This window comes from Psammomys obesus, unplaced genomic scaffold (assembly GCF_907164565.1).
Source record: "Psammomys obesus unplaced genomic scaffold, mPsaObe1.curated_primary_1811, whole genome shotgun sequence".
NCBI lineage: Eukaryota > Metazoa > Chordata > Mammalia > Rodentia > Muridae > Psammomys > Psammomys obesus.
The window spans coordinates 35,669-58,286 of record NW_026590681.1 but is presented as its reverse complement, the minus strand read 5'-3'; the positions used below and the strand labels follow the sequence as shown (position 1 = coordinate 58,286).

The following is a 22,618-nucleotide window of genomic DNA, read 5'->3' as shown; positions in this document are numbered from 1 at the left end:
GAATCTCACTAGGAAACAGAAATAGCATGGACATTGGCCTTGGATGAAGAGAGGAAACAAAATGAGAGTGAGGGAATAAGAAAAGGAGCAGGAGCAATTTTGAGGGCCAGAGGGAGGGGGCACAGGTAGACAGAACTGCAATCAGTGGGGTGGCATCTTTAAGAAGAACTAGAAATTTAGGACAGTGGAGGCTCCTGGGAATCTATGAGGGTGACCCTGGTTGGGACTCTTAGCAATAGAGGGCATGGAAGCTTATGTTGCCATCACCTGTGGCTAGAAATCCATCTAATGGAGGTTATGACACCAGTCCAGCACAAAACCTTAGACCAACAAATTTTCCTGCAAACAAGATGTGCAGCAGTAACAATGTAGTAGAGATTGAAGGAATGACCAACAAATGACTGGCCCAGCTTGAGGCACATTCCATGAGAGAGAAGCCACCCCTGATACTCTTAATCCTATTCTGGTATACTTCCTGAAAGGTGCCTGACATGCTGTCATCTGGGAGGTTTCATCAGGCAACTAACAGAAACAAAAAGAGAGACCCACAGCCAAACATTGGGCAGAGTTTACAAAATATTCTAGAAGTGTGGGGGAGAATGAAGGAGCTAGAGCAGTTAAGGACACCACAAGAAAACACACAGAATCAACTAACAGGTGTCCATAGTGTCACACAGAGACTAAACCAAGAAAAAGAGAGAATACATGGGATGGACCTTGGCTATCTGCACATACATAACATTAATGCAGCTTGCTATTCATGTGGGACATTTTTGTGATTTTTAAAATTTTGTTTTTAACTTATATATTTACTTTATACCCCAGTCATAGCCACCATTCTCTCATCCTGATCCCTCCCTTTGTTCCTCTCCCCATCCCTCCTCATCTCAGAAAAGAGGAACCCACCCCAGCCCATCAAGCCTGATTAGGACTAAGCTCATCTTCATCCACTGAGGCCAGAGTAGGCAGCCCTGATAGGGGGAAGTGATCACAAGCAGGCAACAGAGTCCATGTGATAGAGAGCACCCTCTCAACTTAAAAGGGAATCCACATGAAGATCAAACAGCCCACTGGGTACAAATGTGTAGTGGATCTGTTTCCAGTGCATGCCTGCTCTGCTCTTGGGATGGTGCTTCCTTCTCTGTATTCCCCATTGGTCTAGGTTATTGACCCTATTGGTCTTCCTGTGGCAAGGAGGTCAACACTATCCACCTAGAATACCTTCAACCTAAAATTGACCCTGCCTACAAGTTCTCTAGAGTAGAGTCCCTGAGAATGTCCAACTAAAGCCTGGCACAAACAGAGACTCACCACATGGGAGAGCACCAACCTCTGACACCATTACGGATACTCTGCTATGCTTACAGGCAGGAGCTAGCATAACTGTCCTCTGAGAGGATCCACCCAGCAGCCTATTGAATCAAATGCTGAGACTCACAACCATGTATTATGCTAAGCTAAGGGAGTCCTGTGAAAGAGTGGGTGTGGAAGTGAGGATAGAAGGGCCCAAGGGGATAAGAATGCCACAAGAAAACCAACAGAGTTAAGTGGGGTTTTTAAAAGCAAGAGCAGGAACTGTGTATGACTCTGTTGCCTGCCTTTAGATACGTTTGCCTTTGTTGGTATGCTTTGAATATATATGGTTGTGGAGGTTGTGACTGGTCCTATTGCAACTTGATGTATTGGGTTGATATCTATTGAAGACATCATTTTTTCTGAGCCTTTTCTGAGGAGATGTAGAGGACAGTAAGACTGCCTATAGTGTGTGGGAGATGGAGGGTCTGAGAGAAGAGGAGAAAAGGGAGGGTTTTATGGGGATGTAAAGTAAACAAATTAATAAAAAAATTTGAAAAATATTTGCAAATGTTTACTTCTTCCTTAAAATTAGCCTCTCTCTTTTCAGTGTCTTTGTCAGATGTCCAGCAGGAGACAGGGAACTCACTGTGTAGTAATCACAATGGTACCATAAGAATGTTGCTCACTTTACTGGAAATACACTTAAATAGTGGTCACAACTAGTTTTATACTCATATTTTAAACAATAACACTGTTTTGATATAGTAAAAATACACTTAGGCATGTCAGAAATCAAAGAATTAATAAAATGTCACATCAAAAAATGCAATATAATCAGACAGGCTAGTAAATGCTTCCTCACATGAAAATGTCACTAAGTCACAAAAAAGCCAAAATGGACCCACTTAACAGTGTTTGCTATTATGTAATGTAAATCAGTATAGTTAGGTCAAACCCACCTGTCTACCTCCTGTGGTCCATTCTAGCATGTCTTCTAATAAACGGAGCTGCTGACCCTGTTGAAAATGTGGGCTAAACTTTCCAATCTTCCACTTAAGTTCAAGATCGTATGGGAGATTCCAAATATAGAAAATATCATATTCTGCCTGACATTTTTTTTTCTGGTTCATATTCACTGTGTCCCCAACAGGATTAGTGAAGAGGGTTTTCTTCAGCATGGAATACATCTGAAAGACAGAGAACATTTTATAATCCATACACGCTTACCTAAAGTCAGAAAATGTTATGATTGCATCTTGATGGCAACATTATTGAAGTTGTCCAGTGTAGAAATAGCAGTGAAGGAAAATGGATAAATAAAATTATCATAGTGTTCAAATAAGTTTAATTCTCTCAGAAGAAAAAAGAGGCACAAACATGAAAATACATGGACACTAAAAAAATAGATATGTAATATGTACACCCCTACACTCACACATGTACACACAGTGAGACATCTCTGAAACATACACACAGAGGGGATCCAAGATGGCTGCAGCAAGAGGACACTGTGTCTGAGGAGTAGGGCAGCAGTAACTGCACAGCATCCAGCACAGTAAACTCTGGGCCCTAAAACACCAGCAATTGTGTTTCCCAGGTTAGAAGAAACACCACAGTGTGGGAAGTTATAGGGTCCATTCTCAGGTCACCCAGATAAACCCTGAAAGAGTTCCTGGATCCCAGCAGGCGCTAGATTATCAGCCCAGAGCCACATGCCTGTGTGCTCTGATCACTATCCCAGGCTGAACTTTGGAATCCCTAACACCAGAAACAGGGCTTTCCAGTTGAGAGATAACTCTGATATGAAGGAAGTTATAGAGACTGACCTCAGGTCATCCATACAATCTTTAGAAAAGATCCCTGGATCAGGCAGGTGCTCAGCAGCCATCCCAGAGACTTGCCTGCGTATCCAACTCATTGTCTAGACAGAATTTAGGGCCCCAGGGCACCAGAGACTGTGTTACCCTGTTAGTAGAAAACCCCATTGTGAAAGAAACATCATGTCCGAATTCAGGGCGCTCTGCCAAACTCCCCACCCCACCAAAACTTCTCGGGAAAAGTTTGTGGGTCACTGCAGGCACCAGTAACCCACCAGTGTGGAGAGACTTGCCGGTGCCTGAGTGCTCTACTCACCATCTCAGACTGAACTGTGGATCTCAAAACAACACAGACTGGGTCTCCCTATTGGGAGGAAACATCATGGTGGGGGAAATATCAGGTCCCACCTCAGGACACCCAGCTCCAGAAAAGTTTCTAGGTTCTTGCAGGAACCAGACTCTAGCCTCCTGACAGTGGCATGAGTGCTGCACTCACCTGCAACTGATTACCACTTGGTAACTGGGGCACAGAGTTCCAATCTGAGACCTACTTAAGTGTTGGATCCATGGGATCAGCTCCCAGACACTATTCCAAGTGGTAACCTGTTGCCCTAGCCAAACTAATCAAACCATGTGGCTCCCTATTTCTTCAAGAAGGCTGTGACCAGCAAACACAATGTAAGAGAAGCAGCTCACTAAATTCGGGCAAGAAATCCAGCAGCAGGGAAACTGCCTCCAGGACTCTTTCTGGTAAGAAGACAGCCTCCTTGACCAACAATGACCAGTTTCAAGACTGGTTCATACACCTGAGGTGAGCTGTGGCAATTCCAGAGAAGCACCACCCATTTGGTGACCATACCCAAAAAGCTGAGGAGACCTTCTATGGGAACAATCATATTCCTGCCACGGGTCTTCTCCCCACACCAGGATTCCAGCAGGCACCAGAAACTAACAGCCAAAACCTGAGACAGAGAGATGGGTAGAGGTCAGAAAAAAAAAAACCAAAGCAATACGGCATCTCTAGAACCCAGGTATCCAGGGACTAGTAGCCCTGGAAACCCTATAACAAGTGAAATTGGAAGGATGACCTTACATCTATGCTTATGAAGAGGAGAATGGAGTAAACAAATTAAATGCATGAAGAAATAGAGGAAGATAAAGTAAAACAGATTAGGGCCATCCTTAAAGAAATGGAGGAAGATAAAGTCAAACAGAGTCTGGCCATCTGTAAATAAATACAGGAAGATTTGTAGCAACAGTTTGTGGCCTACAGAGAGGAAATAAATAAATCACTGAAAGAAATAAAAGAAACAGAGCAATGTTCAAACATACAGATGAAGGAATTGAAGGAAAATACAGTCAAACAGTTGAAGGATATCAACAAAATGGTTCAAGATCTGATGAGAATTGAAACAATTAAAGAAAACACAAATGGAGGAAATCATGGAGAGGAAGAACTTGAGAGGAAATCAGGAACAACAGAGCTAAGCATAACCAACAGACTACAAGAGATGGAAGAAAGAAAATCAAGTGTGGAAGATACAATGGAAGATACCATTGTATACGTCAAAGAAAATGTTAAATCTAAAAAATTCTCAACACAAACCATCAAAGAAATTCAAGAAAACATGAAAAGACAAAAGCTTGTAATTTGGGGTTCAGCAAGATGGCAGCGCCGAGACAACTCTCATTCTGACCAGCAGCACAGCAGGATCGGCACAGTGACCAGCAGTCAGAACTCGAGGCCATAAAACACAAGTGATTGTGTTTCCCAGGTGAGAGGATACCCCACGGTGGGGGATTCAATCAGCTTTAACTCAAGCAGCTAAACCGAGGAAGAGATCCTAGGTGCTTGATTGCCAGCCCAGAGCCACATGCCAGAGTGCTCTGATCACTGTCCCAGACTGAACTGTGTGCACCACAACATCAGAAACTGGAATTTCCAGTTGAGAGATAACCATGCGGTGCAGGAAACGATTGGGACCGACCTTAGGTCACCCAAACATCCCCTGGAAAAGACTCAGGTTCCGCTGGTGTCCCCGGAGCCAGCCCAGAGCCAGAGCCGGGGACCCAGGTGCCAGCACAGAGTCCTGCCTGCGTGCCTGATTTGGTGCTTCAGATAGAACTGTGGGCCCCAGGGGACCAGAGACCAAGACTCTCTGTCAGGTGCAAACCCACAGGGAGGGGAACAGCTGGTCTGATCTCAGAGCACTCAGCCGATACCACCACCCTGAAAAGGTCTCCGGAAAAGTTACCCAGTTTGGGCAGATGCCCAGGCACCCAATCATCAAAAAGGCAGAAAAGCAGAGCCATGTAAGTCTGTGCCTGCGGGTTCTACTCGCCATCCCAGACATAAAGGCTGTCCCCAAAGCAAAGACTGAGTGTCCTTGTCCGAAGGAAACCCCACAGTGGGGGGATCATCAGGTCCAACGCTCAGGACATCCAGCTCCAAAAGACTTTTTGGATTCACACAGACCCTAGGCTCTAGCCTTCTACTGCAGGCAGGAGCGCTGTGCTCACTCACCATTATTGAGTACCACTAGGGCAATGGGGCACACCGCTGCATCAGAAGACCTACAAAAGCCAGAGAGCCATTACAGCAGCCCTCAGATACTGTGCCAAGGATCAGTTATCCCTAGCTAGACTGACAAAACTGTGGGAATCCCTGATTCTTCAAGAGAGCTGTACCCAAAAATTACCTCTTAAGAGCAACAGCTGCTGCTCACTAAATTCAGAGCAAGAAACCCAGCAGCAGGACAGCCATCACCAGGACCTCTCCAGATGAGAGGAGAGCCTTCCTGAACATCACAGTTACCATACAGGTCCATACACCTGGAGTGAACTGTGACAATTCCTGAGAAGCACCACCATTCAGTTGATCATACCCAAAAAGCAGAGGAGAACTTCAGAACCCCGCCAAGTGGATTCTCCCTGGCCCAGAACCCAGCAGGTACCAGAAATTAACAAACAACACCTGAGACAGAGAGATGGGTAAAGGCCACCATAAAAGTACAACCCACAAAAGGCAAAGCCATATGGCATTCCCAGAACTCAGGTATCCAGGGGCAAGTAGCCCTGGACACCCTAACATAAGTGAAATTCAAGAAGATGACCTTACATCTATGCTTATGAAGAGGTTGGTAGAAGAAGTAAAAAAAAAAAAAATTAGGGGAAGATATAATAAAACAGATTATGGTCATCTGTAAAGAAATACAGGAAGATGCAGCCAAACAGTATGTGGCGTTCAGAGAGGAAATGGTTAAATCATTGAAAGAAATAAAAGAAACAGAGGAATGTTCAAACAAACAGCTGGAGGAATTGAAGAAAAACAGGAAAATACAGTCAGGCAGGTGAAGGAAATCAACAAAATGGTTCAAGATCTGAAGATAGAATTGGAAGAATTAAAGAAAACACAAATGGAGAAAATTGGGGAGAGAAAGAACTTAGGGAAGAAAACAAGAACTACAGAGGTAAGCATAACCAACAGACTACAAGAGATGGAAGAAAGAATCTCAGGTGTGGAAGATACAATGGAAGAAATTGATGTCTCCGTCAAAGAAAATAATAAATCTAAAAAAATTCCTGACACAAATCATCCAAGAAATCCAAGACAACATAAAAAGACAAAATCTAAGAATAATAGGAATAGAGGAAAAATAAGATTCCCTCCTCCAAGGCCCAGAAAATATTTTCAACAAAATCATTGAAGAAAATTTCCCCAAATTAAAGGGGAGGCCTATAAGAATACAAAAGGCCTACAGAACACCTAATAAATTAGACCAGAAAAGAAAATCCTCCTGTCACATAATAATCAAAACAGTAAGTATTCAGAACAAAGAAAAAATACTAAAAGCTGAAAGGGAAAAAGGCCAAGTAACATATAATGGCAAACCCATCAGAATCACACCTGACTTCTCAACAGAAACTATGAAAGCTAGAAGGGCCTGGATGGATATCATGCAGACCCTAAGAGAACACAGATGTAAGCCTAGGTTTTGTACCCAGCAAAACTCTCAGTCCTCATAGATGGAGAAAACAAGATATTCAATGACAAAAATAAATTTTAACAATACCTACACACAAATCCAGCGTTACGGAAGATACTAGAAGGAAAAATACAACCAAGAAAACTAACTACTTTCAAAACATCACAGGCAATAAATAACCTCACTACAGCAAAACAAAAAGCAGCCAAGCACACAAACACACTATCACAGCCAACATCAAAATCAAAGGATCTAACAGCCACTGGTCATTAATCTTCCTCAACATCAATGGACTCAATTCTCCAATAAAAAGACACAGACTAACAGAATGAATGTGTAAACAAGACCCAACAATCTGTTGCATACAAGAAACACACCTAAATCACAAAGATAGACATTACCTGAAAGTAAAGGGCTGGAAGACAGTTTTCTAAGCAAATGGATTCAAGAAACAATCAGGAGTGGCCATTCTAATATCTAATAAAGTTGATTTTCAACCAAAATTAATCAAAAGATATAGAAAAGGACACTTCATACTCATCAAGGGAAAAATCCATCAGGAAGACATCACAATCCTGAACATCCATGCCCCAAATGCAAGGGCACCCACATTTGTAAAAGAAACTTTAATAAAACTTAAACTACACATAGATCCCAGCACATTAATAGTGGGAAACTTCAACACCCCACTCTCAACAAAGGACAGGTCAACAAAACAGAAATTAAACAAAGAAATAATAACTCTAACAGAGGTCATGAATCAAATGGACCTCAAGGACATCTACAAAACCTTTCACCCAAACTCAAAAGACAAAAGCTAAGTATAAGAGTAATAGAGGTTGAGCAAATGTCCTTATTGTGTACTTGAGAATCTTTTGGATATATGCCTAGGAGTGGTATAGCAGCCTTATTTGTAATAGCCAGAAGCTGGAAACAGCCTAGATGCCCCTCGGTGGAGGAATGGATGCACAAATTGTGGTATATCTACACAATGGAATATTACTCAGCAACAAAAAAAACAAGGAAATCATGAAATTTGCAGGTAAATGGTGGTATCTGGAAAAGATCATCCTGAGTGAGCTATCCCAGAAGCAGAAAGATGCACATGGTATATACTCACTCATATAGACATATAATATAGGATAAACCTACTAAAATCTGTACACCTAAAGAAACTAATCAAGAGGGAGGACTCTTGCTAAAATGCTCAATTCCTATCCAGAAAGGCAAAGAGGCTGGACATCAGAAGAAGGAGAAAAGAGGGAACAAGTCAGGACCCTGACACAGAGGACCTCTGAAAAATCTCTGCCCTTCAGACTATCAATGTAGATGCTGAGACTTAAGCGCAACCTTTGGGCAGAGTGCAGGGAATCTTAGGAAAGAAGTGGGAAACAGTAAGATCTGGAGAGGGCAGGAACTCCACAAGGAGAGCAACAGAACCAAAAAATCTGAGCACAGGGGTCTTTCCTGAGACTGCTATTCCAACCAAGGACTATGCATGGAGATAACTTAAGACCCCTGCACAGATGTAGCCCATGGCAGTTCAGTATCCAAGTGGGTTCAATTGTAATAGGAACAGGGACTGTCTCTGACATGAACTGATTGGCCTGCTCTTTAATTACCTCCCCCTGAGGGGGAAGCAGCATTACCAGGCCACAGAAGTAGACAATGCAGCCACTCCTGATGAGACCTAATTGACTAGGATCAGAAGGAAGAAAAAGAAGTCCTCCCCTATCAGTGGACTTGGGGAGGGGCATGCATGCAGAGGGTGGAGGAAGGGATTAATTGGGACAGGAGGAGGGAGAGAACCACAGGGGGAATACAAAGTGAATAAAGTGTAATTAATAAAGAAAAAAATTTCAAAAAAAAAGGGTAATAGAGGAAAAAGAAAATTCCTTTCTCGAAGGCCAAGAAAATATTTTCAACAAAATCATAGAAGAAAATTTCCCCAACTTAAAGGGGAAAGCATACAAGAGGCCTACAGAACACCTAATAAATTAGACCAGAAAAGAAAATCTTCCAGCCACATAATATCAAAACAGTAAGTATACAGAACAAAGAAAAAAATACTAAAAGCTGCAAGGGAAAGGGGCCAAGTAACACATAATGGCAAATCAATCAGAATCACACCTGACTTCTGGACAGACAGTGTGAAAGCCAAAAGAGCCTGGACAGATATCATGCAGACCCTAAGGGAACACAGATGTCAGCCCAGGCTACTAAACCCAGCAAATCTCTCTGTTATCATAGATGGAGAAAACAAGATAGTCAATGACAAAAATAAATTTCAACAATACCTACCCATAAATCCAGCATTACAGAAGATACTAGAAGAAAAAATACAACCTGAGAAAGCTAACTACATTCATAAAAACACAGGAAATAAATAACCTCACTACAGCAAAGCTAAAAGTAGCCAGGCACACAAACACACTACCACAACCAACAGAAAAAACAAAGGATCTAAAAGCCACTGGTCATTATTCTCTCCCAACATCAATGTACTCAACTCTCTAATAAAAAGACACAGACTAACAGAATGGATGAGAAAATAAGACCCAATAATCTGTTGCATATAAGAAACACACCTAAGGCACAAAGATAGACATTACCTGAGAGTAAATGGCTGGAAGACAGTTTTCCAAGCTAATGGACCCAAGAAGCAAGCAGGAGTAGCCATTCTAATATCTAATAAAATAGACTTTCAATCAAAATTAATCAAAAGAGATGGGGAAGGTCACTTCATACTCATCAAAGAAAAATTCCACCAAGAAGGCATCATGATTCTGAACATCTGTGCCCCAAATAAAAGGGTAGCCACATTTATAAAAAAAAAACAAAACAAAACATTAATACAACTTGAAACACACAGAAATCCCCATCCCCATAAATTAATAGTGAGAGATTTCAACACCTGACTCTCAACAATGGAAAGGTCAACAAAACAGAAAACTAAACAAAGATATAATGACTCTAACAGAGATCATGAATCAATGGACCTAACAGACATCTACAGAACCTTTCACCCAAACACAAAAGAATTTACCTTTTTCTCAGCACCTCATAGAACCTTCTCCAAAATAGACCATATAGTTGGTCACAAAGCGAGCCTCAACAGATACAAGAAGATTGATATAATTCATTGTGTCATATCTGACCACAATTGACTAAAGCTGAACCTCAACAACAGCAAAAATCATAAAAAAGTTATACATACATGGAAGCTGAATAACTCCCTAATCAATGATAGCTGGGTCAGGGAAGGAATAAAGAAATAAATTAAAGAATTCCTATAATCCAATGAAAATGAAGGCACAACATACTAGGACACAATGAAAGCAGTGCTAAGAGGAAATCTCATAGCACCAAGTGCCTTCAAGAAGAAATTTGAAACATGTCATTCAAACAACTTAACAGTTCAATTGAAAGCCCTAGGGAAAAAAAGAAGCAGACACACCAAGGAGGAGTAGATTATTGGAAATAATCAAACTCAGGGCTGAAATCAATAAATTAGAAACAAAAAAAATTCAAAGAATCAATGAAACAAAGATCTGGTTCTTTGAGAAAATCAAAAAGATAGACAAACCCTTAGTCAAACTAACTAAAAAGCAGAGAGAAACTATCCAAATCAACAAAATCAGAAATCAGCTGCGTACATAACAGACACTTAGGTCTTAGTTCAAAAGCTTATATACCACAAAATTTGAAAATCTAAGTGAAATGGGCAATTTTCTTGATAGATTCTACTTACCAAAGCTGAATCAAGACCAGATAAATGAATTAAATATTCCTATATGCCCTAAGGAAATAAAAGATGTCATCAAAAGTGTCCCATCCAAAAAAAAAAAAAACCAACCAAACAAACAAAAATCAATAAACCCAGGGCCAGATGGTTTCAGCACAGAATTCTACCATATCTTCAAAGAAGAGCTAACATCAATACTCTTCAAACTATTCCACAAAATAGAAAAGAAGGAACATTACCAAACTCATTCTATGAAGCCACACTCATCTTGATAACCAAACCTCACAAAGATACAACAAATAAAGAGAATTTCAGGCCAATCTCCCTCATGGACATTGATGCAAAAATACTCAACAAAATACTCACAAACTGAATCCAAGAACACATAAAAGGTATCATTTATTATGACCAAGTAGGCTTTATCCCAGGTATGCAGGGGTGGTTCCATATATAGAAATTCATCAATGTAATCCACCATACTAACAAACTGAAAGAAAAATACCACATGATAATCTCCTTAGAAGTTATAAAAAAACATTTGATAAAATGCAGCACTCCTTCATGTTTAAAGTCCTGAAGAGATCAGGGATATAAAGCATTTACCTAAACTTACTAAAGGCAATATACAGCTAGCCTATAGCCAACATCAAATTAGACAGAGAGAAACTAAAATCAATCCCACTGAAATCAGGAACAAGGCAAGGCTGTACAATTTCTTCATATCTCTACAAGATAATTGTTGAAGTCCTTGCTCGAACAATAAGACAATTAAAGGAGATAAGGGGGATTCATTTCTGAAAGGAAGAAGTCAAAATATCATTCTTTACAGACAATATGATAGTATACATGAGTGATCCCAAAAATTCTACCAGGGAACCTCTATAACTGAAAAACACCTTCAGCAAAGTGGCTGGATAAAAAAAAATTAACTGAAAAAAAAAATCAGTAGCCTTCCTGTATATGAAAGAAAAAAGGACTGAGAAAGCAATTAGTGAAACAACACCCTTCAAAATAGCCACAAATGACATAAAGTACCTTGAAGTAACTCTAACCAAGCAAGTGAAAGACTTGTTATGAAAAAAATTTCCAGTCTCTGAAGAAATAAATAGGAGAAGATATCAGAAGATGGAAAGATCTCCCATGCTCATGGCTTGGCATAACAAACATAGTAAAAGTGGCCATCTTACCTAAAGCAATCTACAGATTCAAAGCAATTCCCATCAAATTACCAACACAATTCTTTATATACCTTGAAAGAAAAATTCTCAACTTCATATAGAAAAAAAGGGAAACCAAGAAAGTCCAAAACAATCATCTATAATAAAAGATCTTCTGGAGGTATCCTTATCCCTGACCTCAAGTTGTAACATAGAGCAACAGTAATAAAAACTGCATGGTACTGGCATAGAAACAGGCTAGCAGATCAGTTGAATCGAATAGAAGAGCCAATTAAAATGTCCACTCACTTATGGACACCTGATTTTGGACAAAGATGCCAAAATCATACATGGAAAAAGATAGCAGCTTCAATCAATGGTGCTGGGCTAACAAAATGTCTACATGTAGAAAAATGCAAATAGATCCATATTCATCACCCGGAACAAAACTAAAGTCCAAGTGGATCAAAGAACTCAATATAAAATCAGACACATTAAATCTGTTAGAAGAAAAAGTGGACAAGCTCTTTGAACTCATTGACAAAGGAGACAACTCCTAACAAAACACCTACAGCACAGGCTCTAAGAGCAACAATCAATAAATGGGACCGCAAGAAACTGAAAAGATTCTGTACAGCAAAGAACAGTGTCATCAGTACAAAACAACAGCCTATAGACTGGGAAGGGATCTTCACCAACATTATATCTGACAGACAGCTAAATCCAGAATATATAAAGAACTCATAAGTTAAAAAGCAACAAATGAAGTAATCCAATTAAAAAATGGATTACAGAGTTAAACAGAATTCTACATAGAGGAATATCGAATAGCAGAGAAACACTTAAAGAAATGCTCAATGTACTGTGTCATCAGGAAAATGCAAATTAAAAGAATCCTGAGATTTTGCCACACACCCATCAGATTGGCTAAGATAAAAAGCTGACGTGACTCTTTCTCCGTATCCTCTCCAGCATGTGTTGTCACTTGAGCTTGTTGCTGTTTAACTTCTTAAGCTCTTTCTATATTCTGGATATTAGCCCTCTGTCAAATATGGGGCTCGTGAAGATCCTTTCCCAATCTGTAGGCTGTTGTTTTGTTCTGATGACAGTGTCCTTTGCTTTACAGAAGCTTTTCAGTTTCATGAGGTCCCATTTATTGATTGTTGCTCTTAGAACCTGTGCTGTTGGTGTTCTGTTCAGGAAGTTGTCTCCTGTGCCAATGAATTCAAGGCTCTTCCCTACTTTTTCTTCTAACAGGTTTAGTTGTCCATTTTTATATTGAGGTCATTGAGCTACTTGGATTTTAGTTTTGCGCAGGGTGATAAGTATGGATCTATTTGCATTTTTCTACATGTAGAGAGCCAGTTAGTCCAGCACCATTTGTTGAAGATGCTATCTTTTTCCCATTGTACGGTTTTGGCACCTTTGTAAAAAATCAGGTGTCCATAAGTGTGTGGGTTTATTTCTGGGTCTTCTATTCGATTCCATTGATCCACCATTGTATTTCTGTGCCAGTACCATGCAGTTTTTGTAATTGTTGCTCTACTGCTTGTGATCAGGAATGGAGGTACCTCCAGAAGATCTTTTATTGTAGAGGATTGTTTTAACGATTCTGCGCTTCTTGTCATTCCATATGAAGTTGAGAATTTTGCTAGTGGAAATGTAAACTAGTATAACCACTTTGGAAATCAAACTGGCACTTTCTCAGACAATTAGGAATAGTGCTACCTCCAGACCCAGCTACACCACTTCTGGGCATATATCCAAAAGTGGCTCAAGTATACAACAAGGACATTTGCTCAACCATGTTTGTAGCAGCTTTATTTGTAATAGACAGAACCTGGAAAAAAACCAAATGCCCCTCCTTTGAGGAATGGATACAGAAATTGTGGTATATTACACAATGGAATAATACTCAGCAGTGAAAAACAAGGAAATCATGAAATTTGCAGGTAAATAGTGTGATCTGGAAAAGATCATCCTGAGTGAGGTATCCCAGAAGCAGAAAGACACAAATGCTATATACTCTCTTATAAGTGGATATCAGACATACAATATAGGATAATCATGCTAAAATCTGTACACCTTAGGAAGCTAAGCAAGAAGGAGGATCCTGGGTAAGATGATCAGTCTTCATTCAGAAATGCAAATGAGAAGGATATCGGAAGAGGGAGGGGACAGGGAACAGGACAGGAGCTTACCACAGACAGTTTCTGAAAGACTTCACCCAGCAGGGTATCAAAACATATGCTAACATTCATAACCAAACTTTGTGTAGAGTACAGGGAATCTTATGAAATAAGGGAGGTGATAGAAAGACCTGGAGGGAACAGGAGCTCCACAAAGGGAGCAACAGAACCAAAAAATCTGGGCACAGGGTTCTTTTCTGAGACAGATACTCCAAACAAGCACCATGCATAGAGATAACCTAGAACCCCTGCACAGAAGTAGTCCATGGCAGTTCAGTATCCAAGAGGGTTCACCAATAACAGTACCAGGGACTGTCTCTGACATGAACTCAGTGGCTGGCTCTTGGATCACCTCCACCTGAGGAGGGAGCAGCCTTGCCAGGCCACAGAGGAATCCAAAGAAGCCAGTCCTGATGATACCTGATAGACTAGGGTCAGATGGAAGGAGAGGAAGACCTTCCTTATCACTGGACTGGGGAAGAAGCATGGGAGAAGAGGGAGGGATGGTAGGATTTGGGGGGGGACTGGAGATACAACTGGGATACAAAGTGAATAAACTGTATTTAATAAAATAAAAAGTTTTTTAAAAAGTCTCAAGTGACAATATATGCTGGAGAGGATGCAGAGAGAGGGGAACCCCCTCCTCCATTGCTTGTGGGAATATAAACTTGTACAACAAGTTTGGAAATCAATTTGATGCTTTCTAAGACAATTGGGAATATTGCTGCCTTAAGATTCAGCTATACCACTCCTAAGCACATACCTGAAAGATGCACAAGTATACAACAAGGACATTTCCTAGCAGCCTTATTTGTAATAGCCAGAATCTGTAAACAACTCAGATGTCCATCAGTTGAGGAATGGGTACAGAAATTGTGGTACATTTACTCAATAGAATACTACTCAGCAATTAAAAACAAGGAAATCATGAAATTTGTAGGCAAACAGTGGCAACTAGAAAAGATCATCCTGTATGAGGTATCCTGGAAGCAGAAAGACAAACATAGTATATTCTCACTTATAAATGGATATTAGACATATATTATAGGATAATCATACTAAAATACATACACCTATAGAAGCTAAACAAGAAGGGGTACCCTGAGTAAGATGATCAATCCTCATTCAGAAAGGTAAACAGGATAGACAAAGGAAGATGGTGAAAACAAGGAACAAGACAGGAGCCTGCCTCAGAGGGCCTCTGAAAGACTCTTCCTAGTAGGGTATTAAAGCAGATGCTGAGACTCATTACCAAACTTTGGGCAGAGTACAGAGAATCATATGAAAGAAAGGGAAGATAGAAAGGCCTGGAGGGGACAGGAGCTCCACAAGGAGTGCAACAGAACCAAAAAATCTGGCCTAGAGATCCTTTCTGAGACTGATACTCCATCCCAGGTCCATTCATAGAGATAACCTATAACTCCTGCACAGATGTAGCCCATGGCCACTCTGTCTCCAAATTGATTTTCTAGTAACCGGAACAGGGGCTATTTCTGACACCAAATTAGTTGCTGGCTCTTTGATCACCTCCTCCTGATCTGGGTAGAGCAGCCTTGCAGCCTTACTAGGCCAGAGATGAAAAAAGGCACAGTCCCTATGAGACCTGATAGGATAGTGTCAGATGGAAGGGGAGGAGGACCTCCCCTAACAGAGGACTAGGGAAAGGAAATGGGAGGGGCAAAGAGGGAGCAAGGGTGGATTGGGAGTGGACAAGGGAGGATATACAGCTGGGATACAAAGCAAATAAATTGTAATGAATAAAATAAATTAATAAAAAGATTGAAAAAGGGAAGATAGACACATAAGGCTGATACACACTTTTTTTACACACAAATAAATGCCCTCCACACCTAAATACACACAGGAACACTTAGACAAATGGAAATATCTACCCAAAGAGACACAAAGACACAGAAACACACAAACACATACACAGGCACACACAGAGAGACAAATACAGACAGATAGGTATGCACACACACACACACACACACACACAGATTGGTATACATATATACAAACACCCACACAGACAGACATTGACATTCTGACAAATATTTGCTCATATCCAATGACAGAAAGACAGACAGAAACACACACCACCACCACCACCATCATCATCATCATCGATGTACATACCTTCAGGCACATATATAGAAATAGAAGAAGTAAACTTAGGAACACTCAGACACCTGCACTGACAAATACCACAAAAGATACACATAGACAAAAACACCTGTACAGAAAGCATTGACACACACAAATTTATGCTGATTTCCCCAGAGGGAAAAATAAGCAGATAGATAGAAATGCGTATATGCACACACATAAAAAGATACATAAGCGAACACATGTACTCAGTGAGAAACATTCATTCAGTCACCTTAACCCCTGTATATACTGAACTTAATACCACCACGATTTCCTGGGCATTTACTCTCAGATCACTGGTGTTTCCCAGAGCCAATAGTGGGTGCAGAATCAATGGTAACACTTGTGAAGACAATCCCTTACACTAATTTGATATTAGTAAAAAAGTTATCATCTCATCACGGAGAGTATCATAATGAAAGATAGCTTAATTTTCTAGCATCTGAACATGTATGGTGAGATTTAGGTGTCATGTAACAATGTAACAGAATTTTATCAGTCAATTGTTTCTTCTACACTACTGCCTTTGAATTAGACATTTATAACCATCTCTAGATTTACTTTCTCAGCAGGAAAAAGTGTTCAGTTCTTATTCTGTCTTGGGAATTATTTCCCAGGCCACTTGCTTTGTGTACCTGAGAAATCCTTAAAGACTATGTCATTGATAACACCAAATATCATCGAATAGAAGAAACACTACCTTCAAGCAGAGAGAATTGGGTCCTTTCTTGTTTGTTGGGTTATCTACCCTTTGAAGAAGCAGCTTAGGAAGTGCATAGGCCACAGCATACACAGCGTTGTATATGTTGTAACTGTTATCACTGAAGGTCATGTCAAAAGTCTGTTCTTTTAGCCATTCCAATGAAGCATTGGATACGAAGTTCTTCACTGTCTTAGATTCCATGGCTTTGCAGTTAAAGTGCATCCACTCCAGCCCTGCCAGATACGTGTCTGAGTATTTGCGAGGGTTCAATGTCTGGACAAAATTTTTAAAACCAGAAATCTCAGAATGGTGCTGTGCAAAAGCAAAAGTCCCATGGAATGAGTCAAGTGTGAAGTCTCTCACACTTATAGTGACATCCCACTGTGAGGTGGTGACCCATATTCTCTGTATACCTAGAGATTCCCACATTCTGAAGCTCACAGCTAGAGTACCGTCTGTGTCACCATAAATGATAACCACATTTGCAGAGGATGTCATGATTTGGTTGTAGTACACTTCAGCTCTTGACATGTATAGCTGTGTGTTGCCTGGGATCATGTTCACAAAGGCCAAGCAGACTGTATTTCTTTCCATCTCTGTTCTCAAATATGAGAGGAATTGGATACCTTGGTCATCATCTGAGATGGCCAGCCCAACCCAGTTCCAACTGAAGTAAAGTAAGAAGGAGACCATGGCCAGGGCTAGAGATGTGTCCTTGGGGGCCATCTGATACAGATAGGGAAATTGATCACTATCACTCAGCATAGGATGGAAAGGTCCATAGGTAAGTTGTAGGCTCTAGACACAGGAAACAGCAGGTGTTAGCATACACACCCAAGAACATATAAACACACATTTCTGTAAAGAGTTCTAGAAATTCCCCTGAACTATTACTTCTTTCCTCATCTCTGTTTCAAACATGGAAACTTGAAAATCCTGTCAAATCCTTAAATAGTATCCTTGAACCTCACCGATTACATTCGCATAAGGCTAGTCTCCTGTTTACATTTGTCTTAGCATTTGGGTGAGGTAAAAATGGAGACATAATTTCATGAATTCCCAGCCCACAAAAACTCACCTGCTGTGGTCTGTAGAGCTCCATGATTGTCCGAGTGTTCAAAGATGTTTCCCACTTTGGGCCTGTTAATAGCACTGAACAGGTGATCTCATCATCACAGACATAATTCGGGGAAATCCTACGACGATTTGTTTCAGACAAATGCATGAGTCTTTTTAGCTTTGGTGTACTCATACAACTATCTTCAAAAATGTCAAATACTAGAGACATATTTGTTAAAAGATCAGCATTCTTGTTGACTTCATTGATAGAAAAAGCCAAAGCTAGGGCAAACTGGTAGTTTTTAGTTGGTGCCCTGTAAAAGGGTACAGTGTTTACTAAGAACATATACAGATTGTTATTTGTATTTAATACAAGGTCTATTCTGTCCTGGATGTTATTTTCCCCCGCCACAAAGACTGGAAAAAAACCTGTGTTTTGAGGTTGGGATTACATATGAAGCTGGGAGCTTCCACAAGTTGTATAATTTTATGAGAGTGCATCTCCCGTAAGTGAGATGAGCTATTGGCATCTTTCACAGAGGGTATTTTCCATTTCTGATTTTTGAGTACTTGCTAAGAAAATAAAGACAAGGCCACAGAATTTCACCAAACAATAAACCTGATCATGTATTCATTTTGAAATTATTGAGCACTATGAAAAATACACATGATGTATTTGCCTTTGAGTTTATGATAATTACTATGACATTAACTCAGTTGGCAAAGACTGCAAAAGAATGACTGATGAGTGCACAGGAGTCTTTCTGGTGCAACAATTGGCTCCTTAAAATATATTATAATTAGTGTATACTATAGTTAACATACCCCTCCTTATCCAACCTCATCTTGTTCATTTTTCCCAGCCTATTTATTGCAAATAGAAGATATGCTTAAAGATTTATTTTTAAAAGAAATTCAAACTCAAGGGTTTCCTTTTGTAAAAAGACCATGTCTGTATGCATCTATGTGTATGGACATGAGCAATGCTCATTTGGGGCATAAAAGGGTAATTGATCTCATGTTTTTTTCTTTTTTTAACTTTTATTAATTACACTTTATTCACTTTGTATCCCCCCATTAACCCCACCCTCCTCCCCTTCTAATCCCACCTTCCCTCTCCCTTATTCATGCATGCCCCTCCCCAAGTCCACTGATAGGGGAGGTCCTCCTCTCCTTCCTTCTGATCTTAGTCTATCAGATCACATCAGGAATGGCTGCATTGCCATCTTCTGTGGCCTGGTAAGGCTACTCCCCCCTCAGGGGGAGGTGATCAAAGAGCAGACCAATCAGTTCATGTCAGAGGCAGTCCCTGTTCCTTTTACTATGGAACCTACTTGGACATTGAACTGCCATGGGCTACATCTGTGCAGGGGTTCTAGGTTATCTCCATGCATGGTACTTGGTTGGAGTATCAGTCTCTGGAAAGAACTCTGTGTTCAATTTTTTATTTGGTTCCTTTGCTCTCCTTGTAGAGCTCCTGTCCTCTCCAGATCTTACTATTTCCCATTTCTTTCATAAGATTCTATGTACTCTGCCCAACAGTTGGCCATAAGTCTCAGAATCTGCTTTGATAGTCTGCAGGGCAAAGCCTTTTAGAGGCCCTCTGTTGCAGGTTCCTAACTTGTTTTCTGTTCTCTTCTTCTTTTGGTGTCCATCCTCTGATCCCATGGTTTTTAAATGGCATTGTACTGTAGACTAATCTGCTCTCAAAGACAGATGGATACACTTGGTCCAGTTCATGTGTGCTGCAAAAACGGGCATGCACTACCATTCCAATATAGTTGGCCTGTTTTATGTTTACACAGGCATGTGATATATTAACGGGAGGAAAGTGTGAGCAACATATCTTTTGTTTGTTTTTTTTTTCAGTTATACCAACATAACACTAGCATCCTAGTAAGAACTGTGAACATCTAAATATTACAGTGATGTTTGTATGTGCCAATATTACATGTTTGTAACAGAGAAGACTAGAAATTGTAATATGTGTGAAAAACATTTATGGGTGTTTTTTTTTTTCTAATAAAAATAGTCAAAAATCCAAGTGGTAGAGAAAACACCACTTTGTGTTTATGTTTATGGAAAGAATAATAAATCCTGTCTCTTCCTAATCATTACATAGCATCTTAACAATAAATAGAAAACAAGATACTTCATTGTGAATGATTGACTCAGAGTTTAATACAATCTCTTTCTCATTTAGACATTGTACTTCTATGGTGTTTTAATTTAGAAAAGTAGGCCCTTTTAGGGTATTGTTTTTCACACCAATTAATTTACGTAACAGGCAATGAAAATTTGAAACTAGAACTTTTGAAGCACTAAGTCCTGCAAACTAAACATTTAGGATTGGGAGGAGATGAGGGAGGGGCCCATGGCCAGGATACAAATTAAATAAACTGTAATAAATGATAATAATAAATAAAGAATTTAAGTTGAAGCATCAATCGGTATTAAGGCTATAGTACTAGTTCACCTATTGGCCAAGAAGGAAGAAGTTAACTGCAGCTTTTCCTACTGAACATGGGCATATTACAAAGGGTTTCTCTACTCCATTTTACTACCTCACAAGTTTCTCTACTCCAACTTACTACCTCACAATTTACTACCTATCAAGCAGCTCTGAGACTGAAGGACATTTTGTTCATACCACCACAGTACAACAAAGATGTGTAGAATCAATACTCAAAGAGATTGTTTGTTAAAACTAATAAAGATTTTTTAAAAAAAGAAACATCAATTACTTGTGCTGTCAGAGTAGTTACTGGTCGAAAGAGCTGTGTTTGCGAAACAACACTCAAGAATTCACAACATCAAAATATGTAGAGTACTCACATTGAGAAAATATGCAGCTATACTTAATAAAGTTACTAAATGAGAGACATAAAGGTAAATGTGATTTAAGTATCAGAGAATAAACAAAGACATAAACAGAGAAGATTCTTAAATAATAACAGATATGAGCTAGTAGGTAAATTGATACTTGTTCTTAAGGGGTGACAACCACCACATTTCACAGCTGACACTGAGACAAATGACAAAGGACATGGCAGTCACCAGTGCTAGTGATAGCTTCACTTTTCAAAGAATGCAAACATATAACATATATTCCATACATTATTTTTTATTTTAATGAGAGAATGAAAATTTGGTTTTGCAATAATGAAAAAACTCTTTTTACATGCATACAAGAGAAGTGTGGAGAAACAGTAACACATATGAAGCTTACAGTAGACAAATCTCCTACTTCTATTCTTAATGCAGCTTCATAGAAGAAGCTTCATAGAAGGTAGAGCATCTGAGAATGTAACTGAATATGTACATGAAGATCTCCTCAGTTAAATGTGATGTAAACATTATTTGCCCCACCACATACATTAGGAGCTACACACTGGTGTAAAGACCATCAGCCCATTTCTTAAGTCATTTAATTGCACTGTTTCAGACCAAAAAAACCTTGTGGTTTCTTTTGATAAAACATCCTTGGTTAATGTGCTCTGTAAACTGTCAAGCAGAGGGCTATATGTGATGAATCTAGGTGGAATTCTTTCTTTTATCAGCCTACAGCTTGCACTCAGAGTCTAACTGGAGAAAACAGAATAGTACTGTACTAATTAAAAGTATAAAAATAACTTTGAGACCCTAAATGAATTTGGGTTGCTTTGAGTGTAGAGTTATGAAGAACAAGATAGTAGACACAGAGCACTGCTCTGCTCCTCATCCTAATAAGCTTCATGCAACATTCATGATAACATTTACATAGAAAATACAAAAGCACTTACTGTGTGTTTAGAATGTGGCTGAAATACTCTTCTTCCACAGGAAAAGGCACCAATCTAATAGGGAAGACACAACCTGTCCCCAAATCTCCTTCCTTGTTTTCATTCTGCTTCATTCTCCAGAAGCACCTAGTATGAGTGAATCTGACCATGAGAAGTGAAATGTTCAGGAGCAAGAACAGGAAAATGGAAGTGAACATCTTTATACTGCTCTAAGTCTGGGCACTGTGGGTTGTGAAGCGCCATGAAGAACAGCATAGAAAATGGGCACCGATGTGTTTCTACCTGCTTTTATCCCTGTGATCAAAGGAGAGTCAATGTGCACACCCACGATTCCCATTTTCTCCCAGGTTGTTTCTCACCTCTGGAGGAAACCTGTACACTCTCTTCCCCGGGGCTCTGCATCTGATGTCCATAGTCCTTGTGAGAAACATGGGTTGATAAATACGCCTCAGGATACTTAGGTTGACATCATCCATGTTTGTAGACATTAAGGCTCTTGGAAAGGTGTCATTTTGAGAAAATTTCCTCTGAGAACTGCCTCAAATGTTTAGTTACTTTGGCTAAGGATTTGTCTATCTTGTTGATTTCTCAAAGAAACTCCAAGTCCCTGAAAAAAGAAAATGAAGAAGATACCAGAAGATGCAAAGTTTTTCTATACTCATGGATCAATAGGATTAACATACGGAAAATGGCCATACTACCAAAGGCAATCTACAGATTTCATGTAATTCCA

The 22,618-nt window shown here is 39.8% G+C and overlaps 1 protein-coding gene across 1 annotated transcript in view; it reads right to left on the bottom strand.

The window, feature by feature from the left end:
• LOC129677708 (vomeronasal type-2 receptor 116-like) overlaps positions 1–22,082 on the bottom strand; it is a 32,366-nt gene extending 10,284 nt beyond the window's left edge. Inside the window, exons 1-4 of the mRNA XM_055608344.1 lie at positions 21,886–22,082; positions 18,123–18,417; positions 17,042–17,842; positions 2,256–2,483 (exon numbers count right to left, since the gene is read on the bottom strand). Coding sequence (XP_055464319.1) covers positions 2,256–2,483; positions 17,042–17,842; positions 18,123–18,417; positions 21,886–22,082 — 1,521 coding nt within the window. The remainder of the gene's footprint in view (positions 1–2,255; positions 2,484–17,041; positions 17,843–18,122; positions 18,418–21,885) is intronic.
• Between the last annotated feature and the right edge of the window lie 536 nt (positions 22,083–22,618).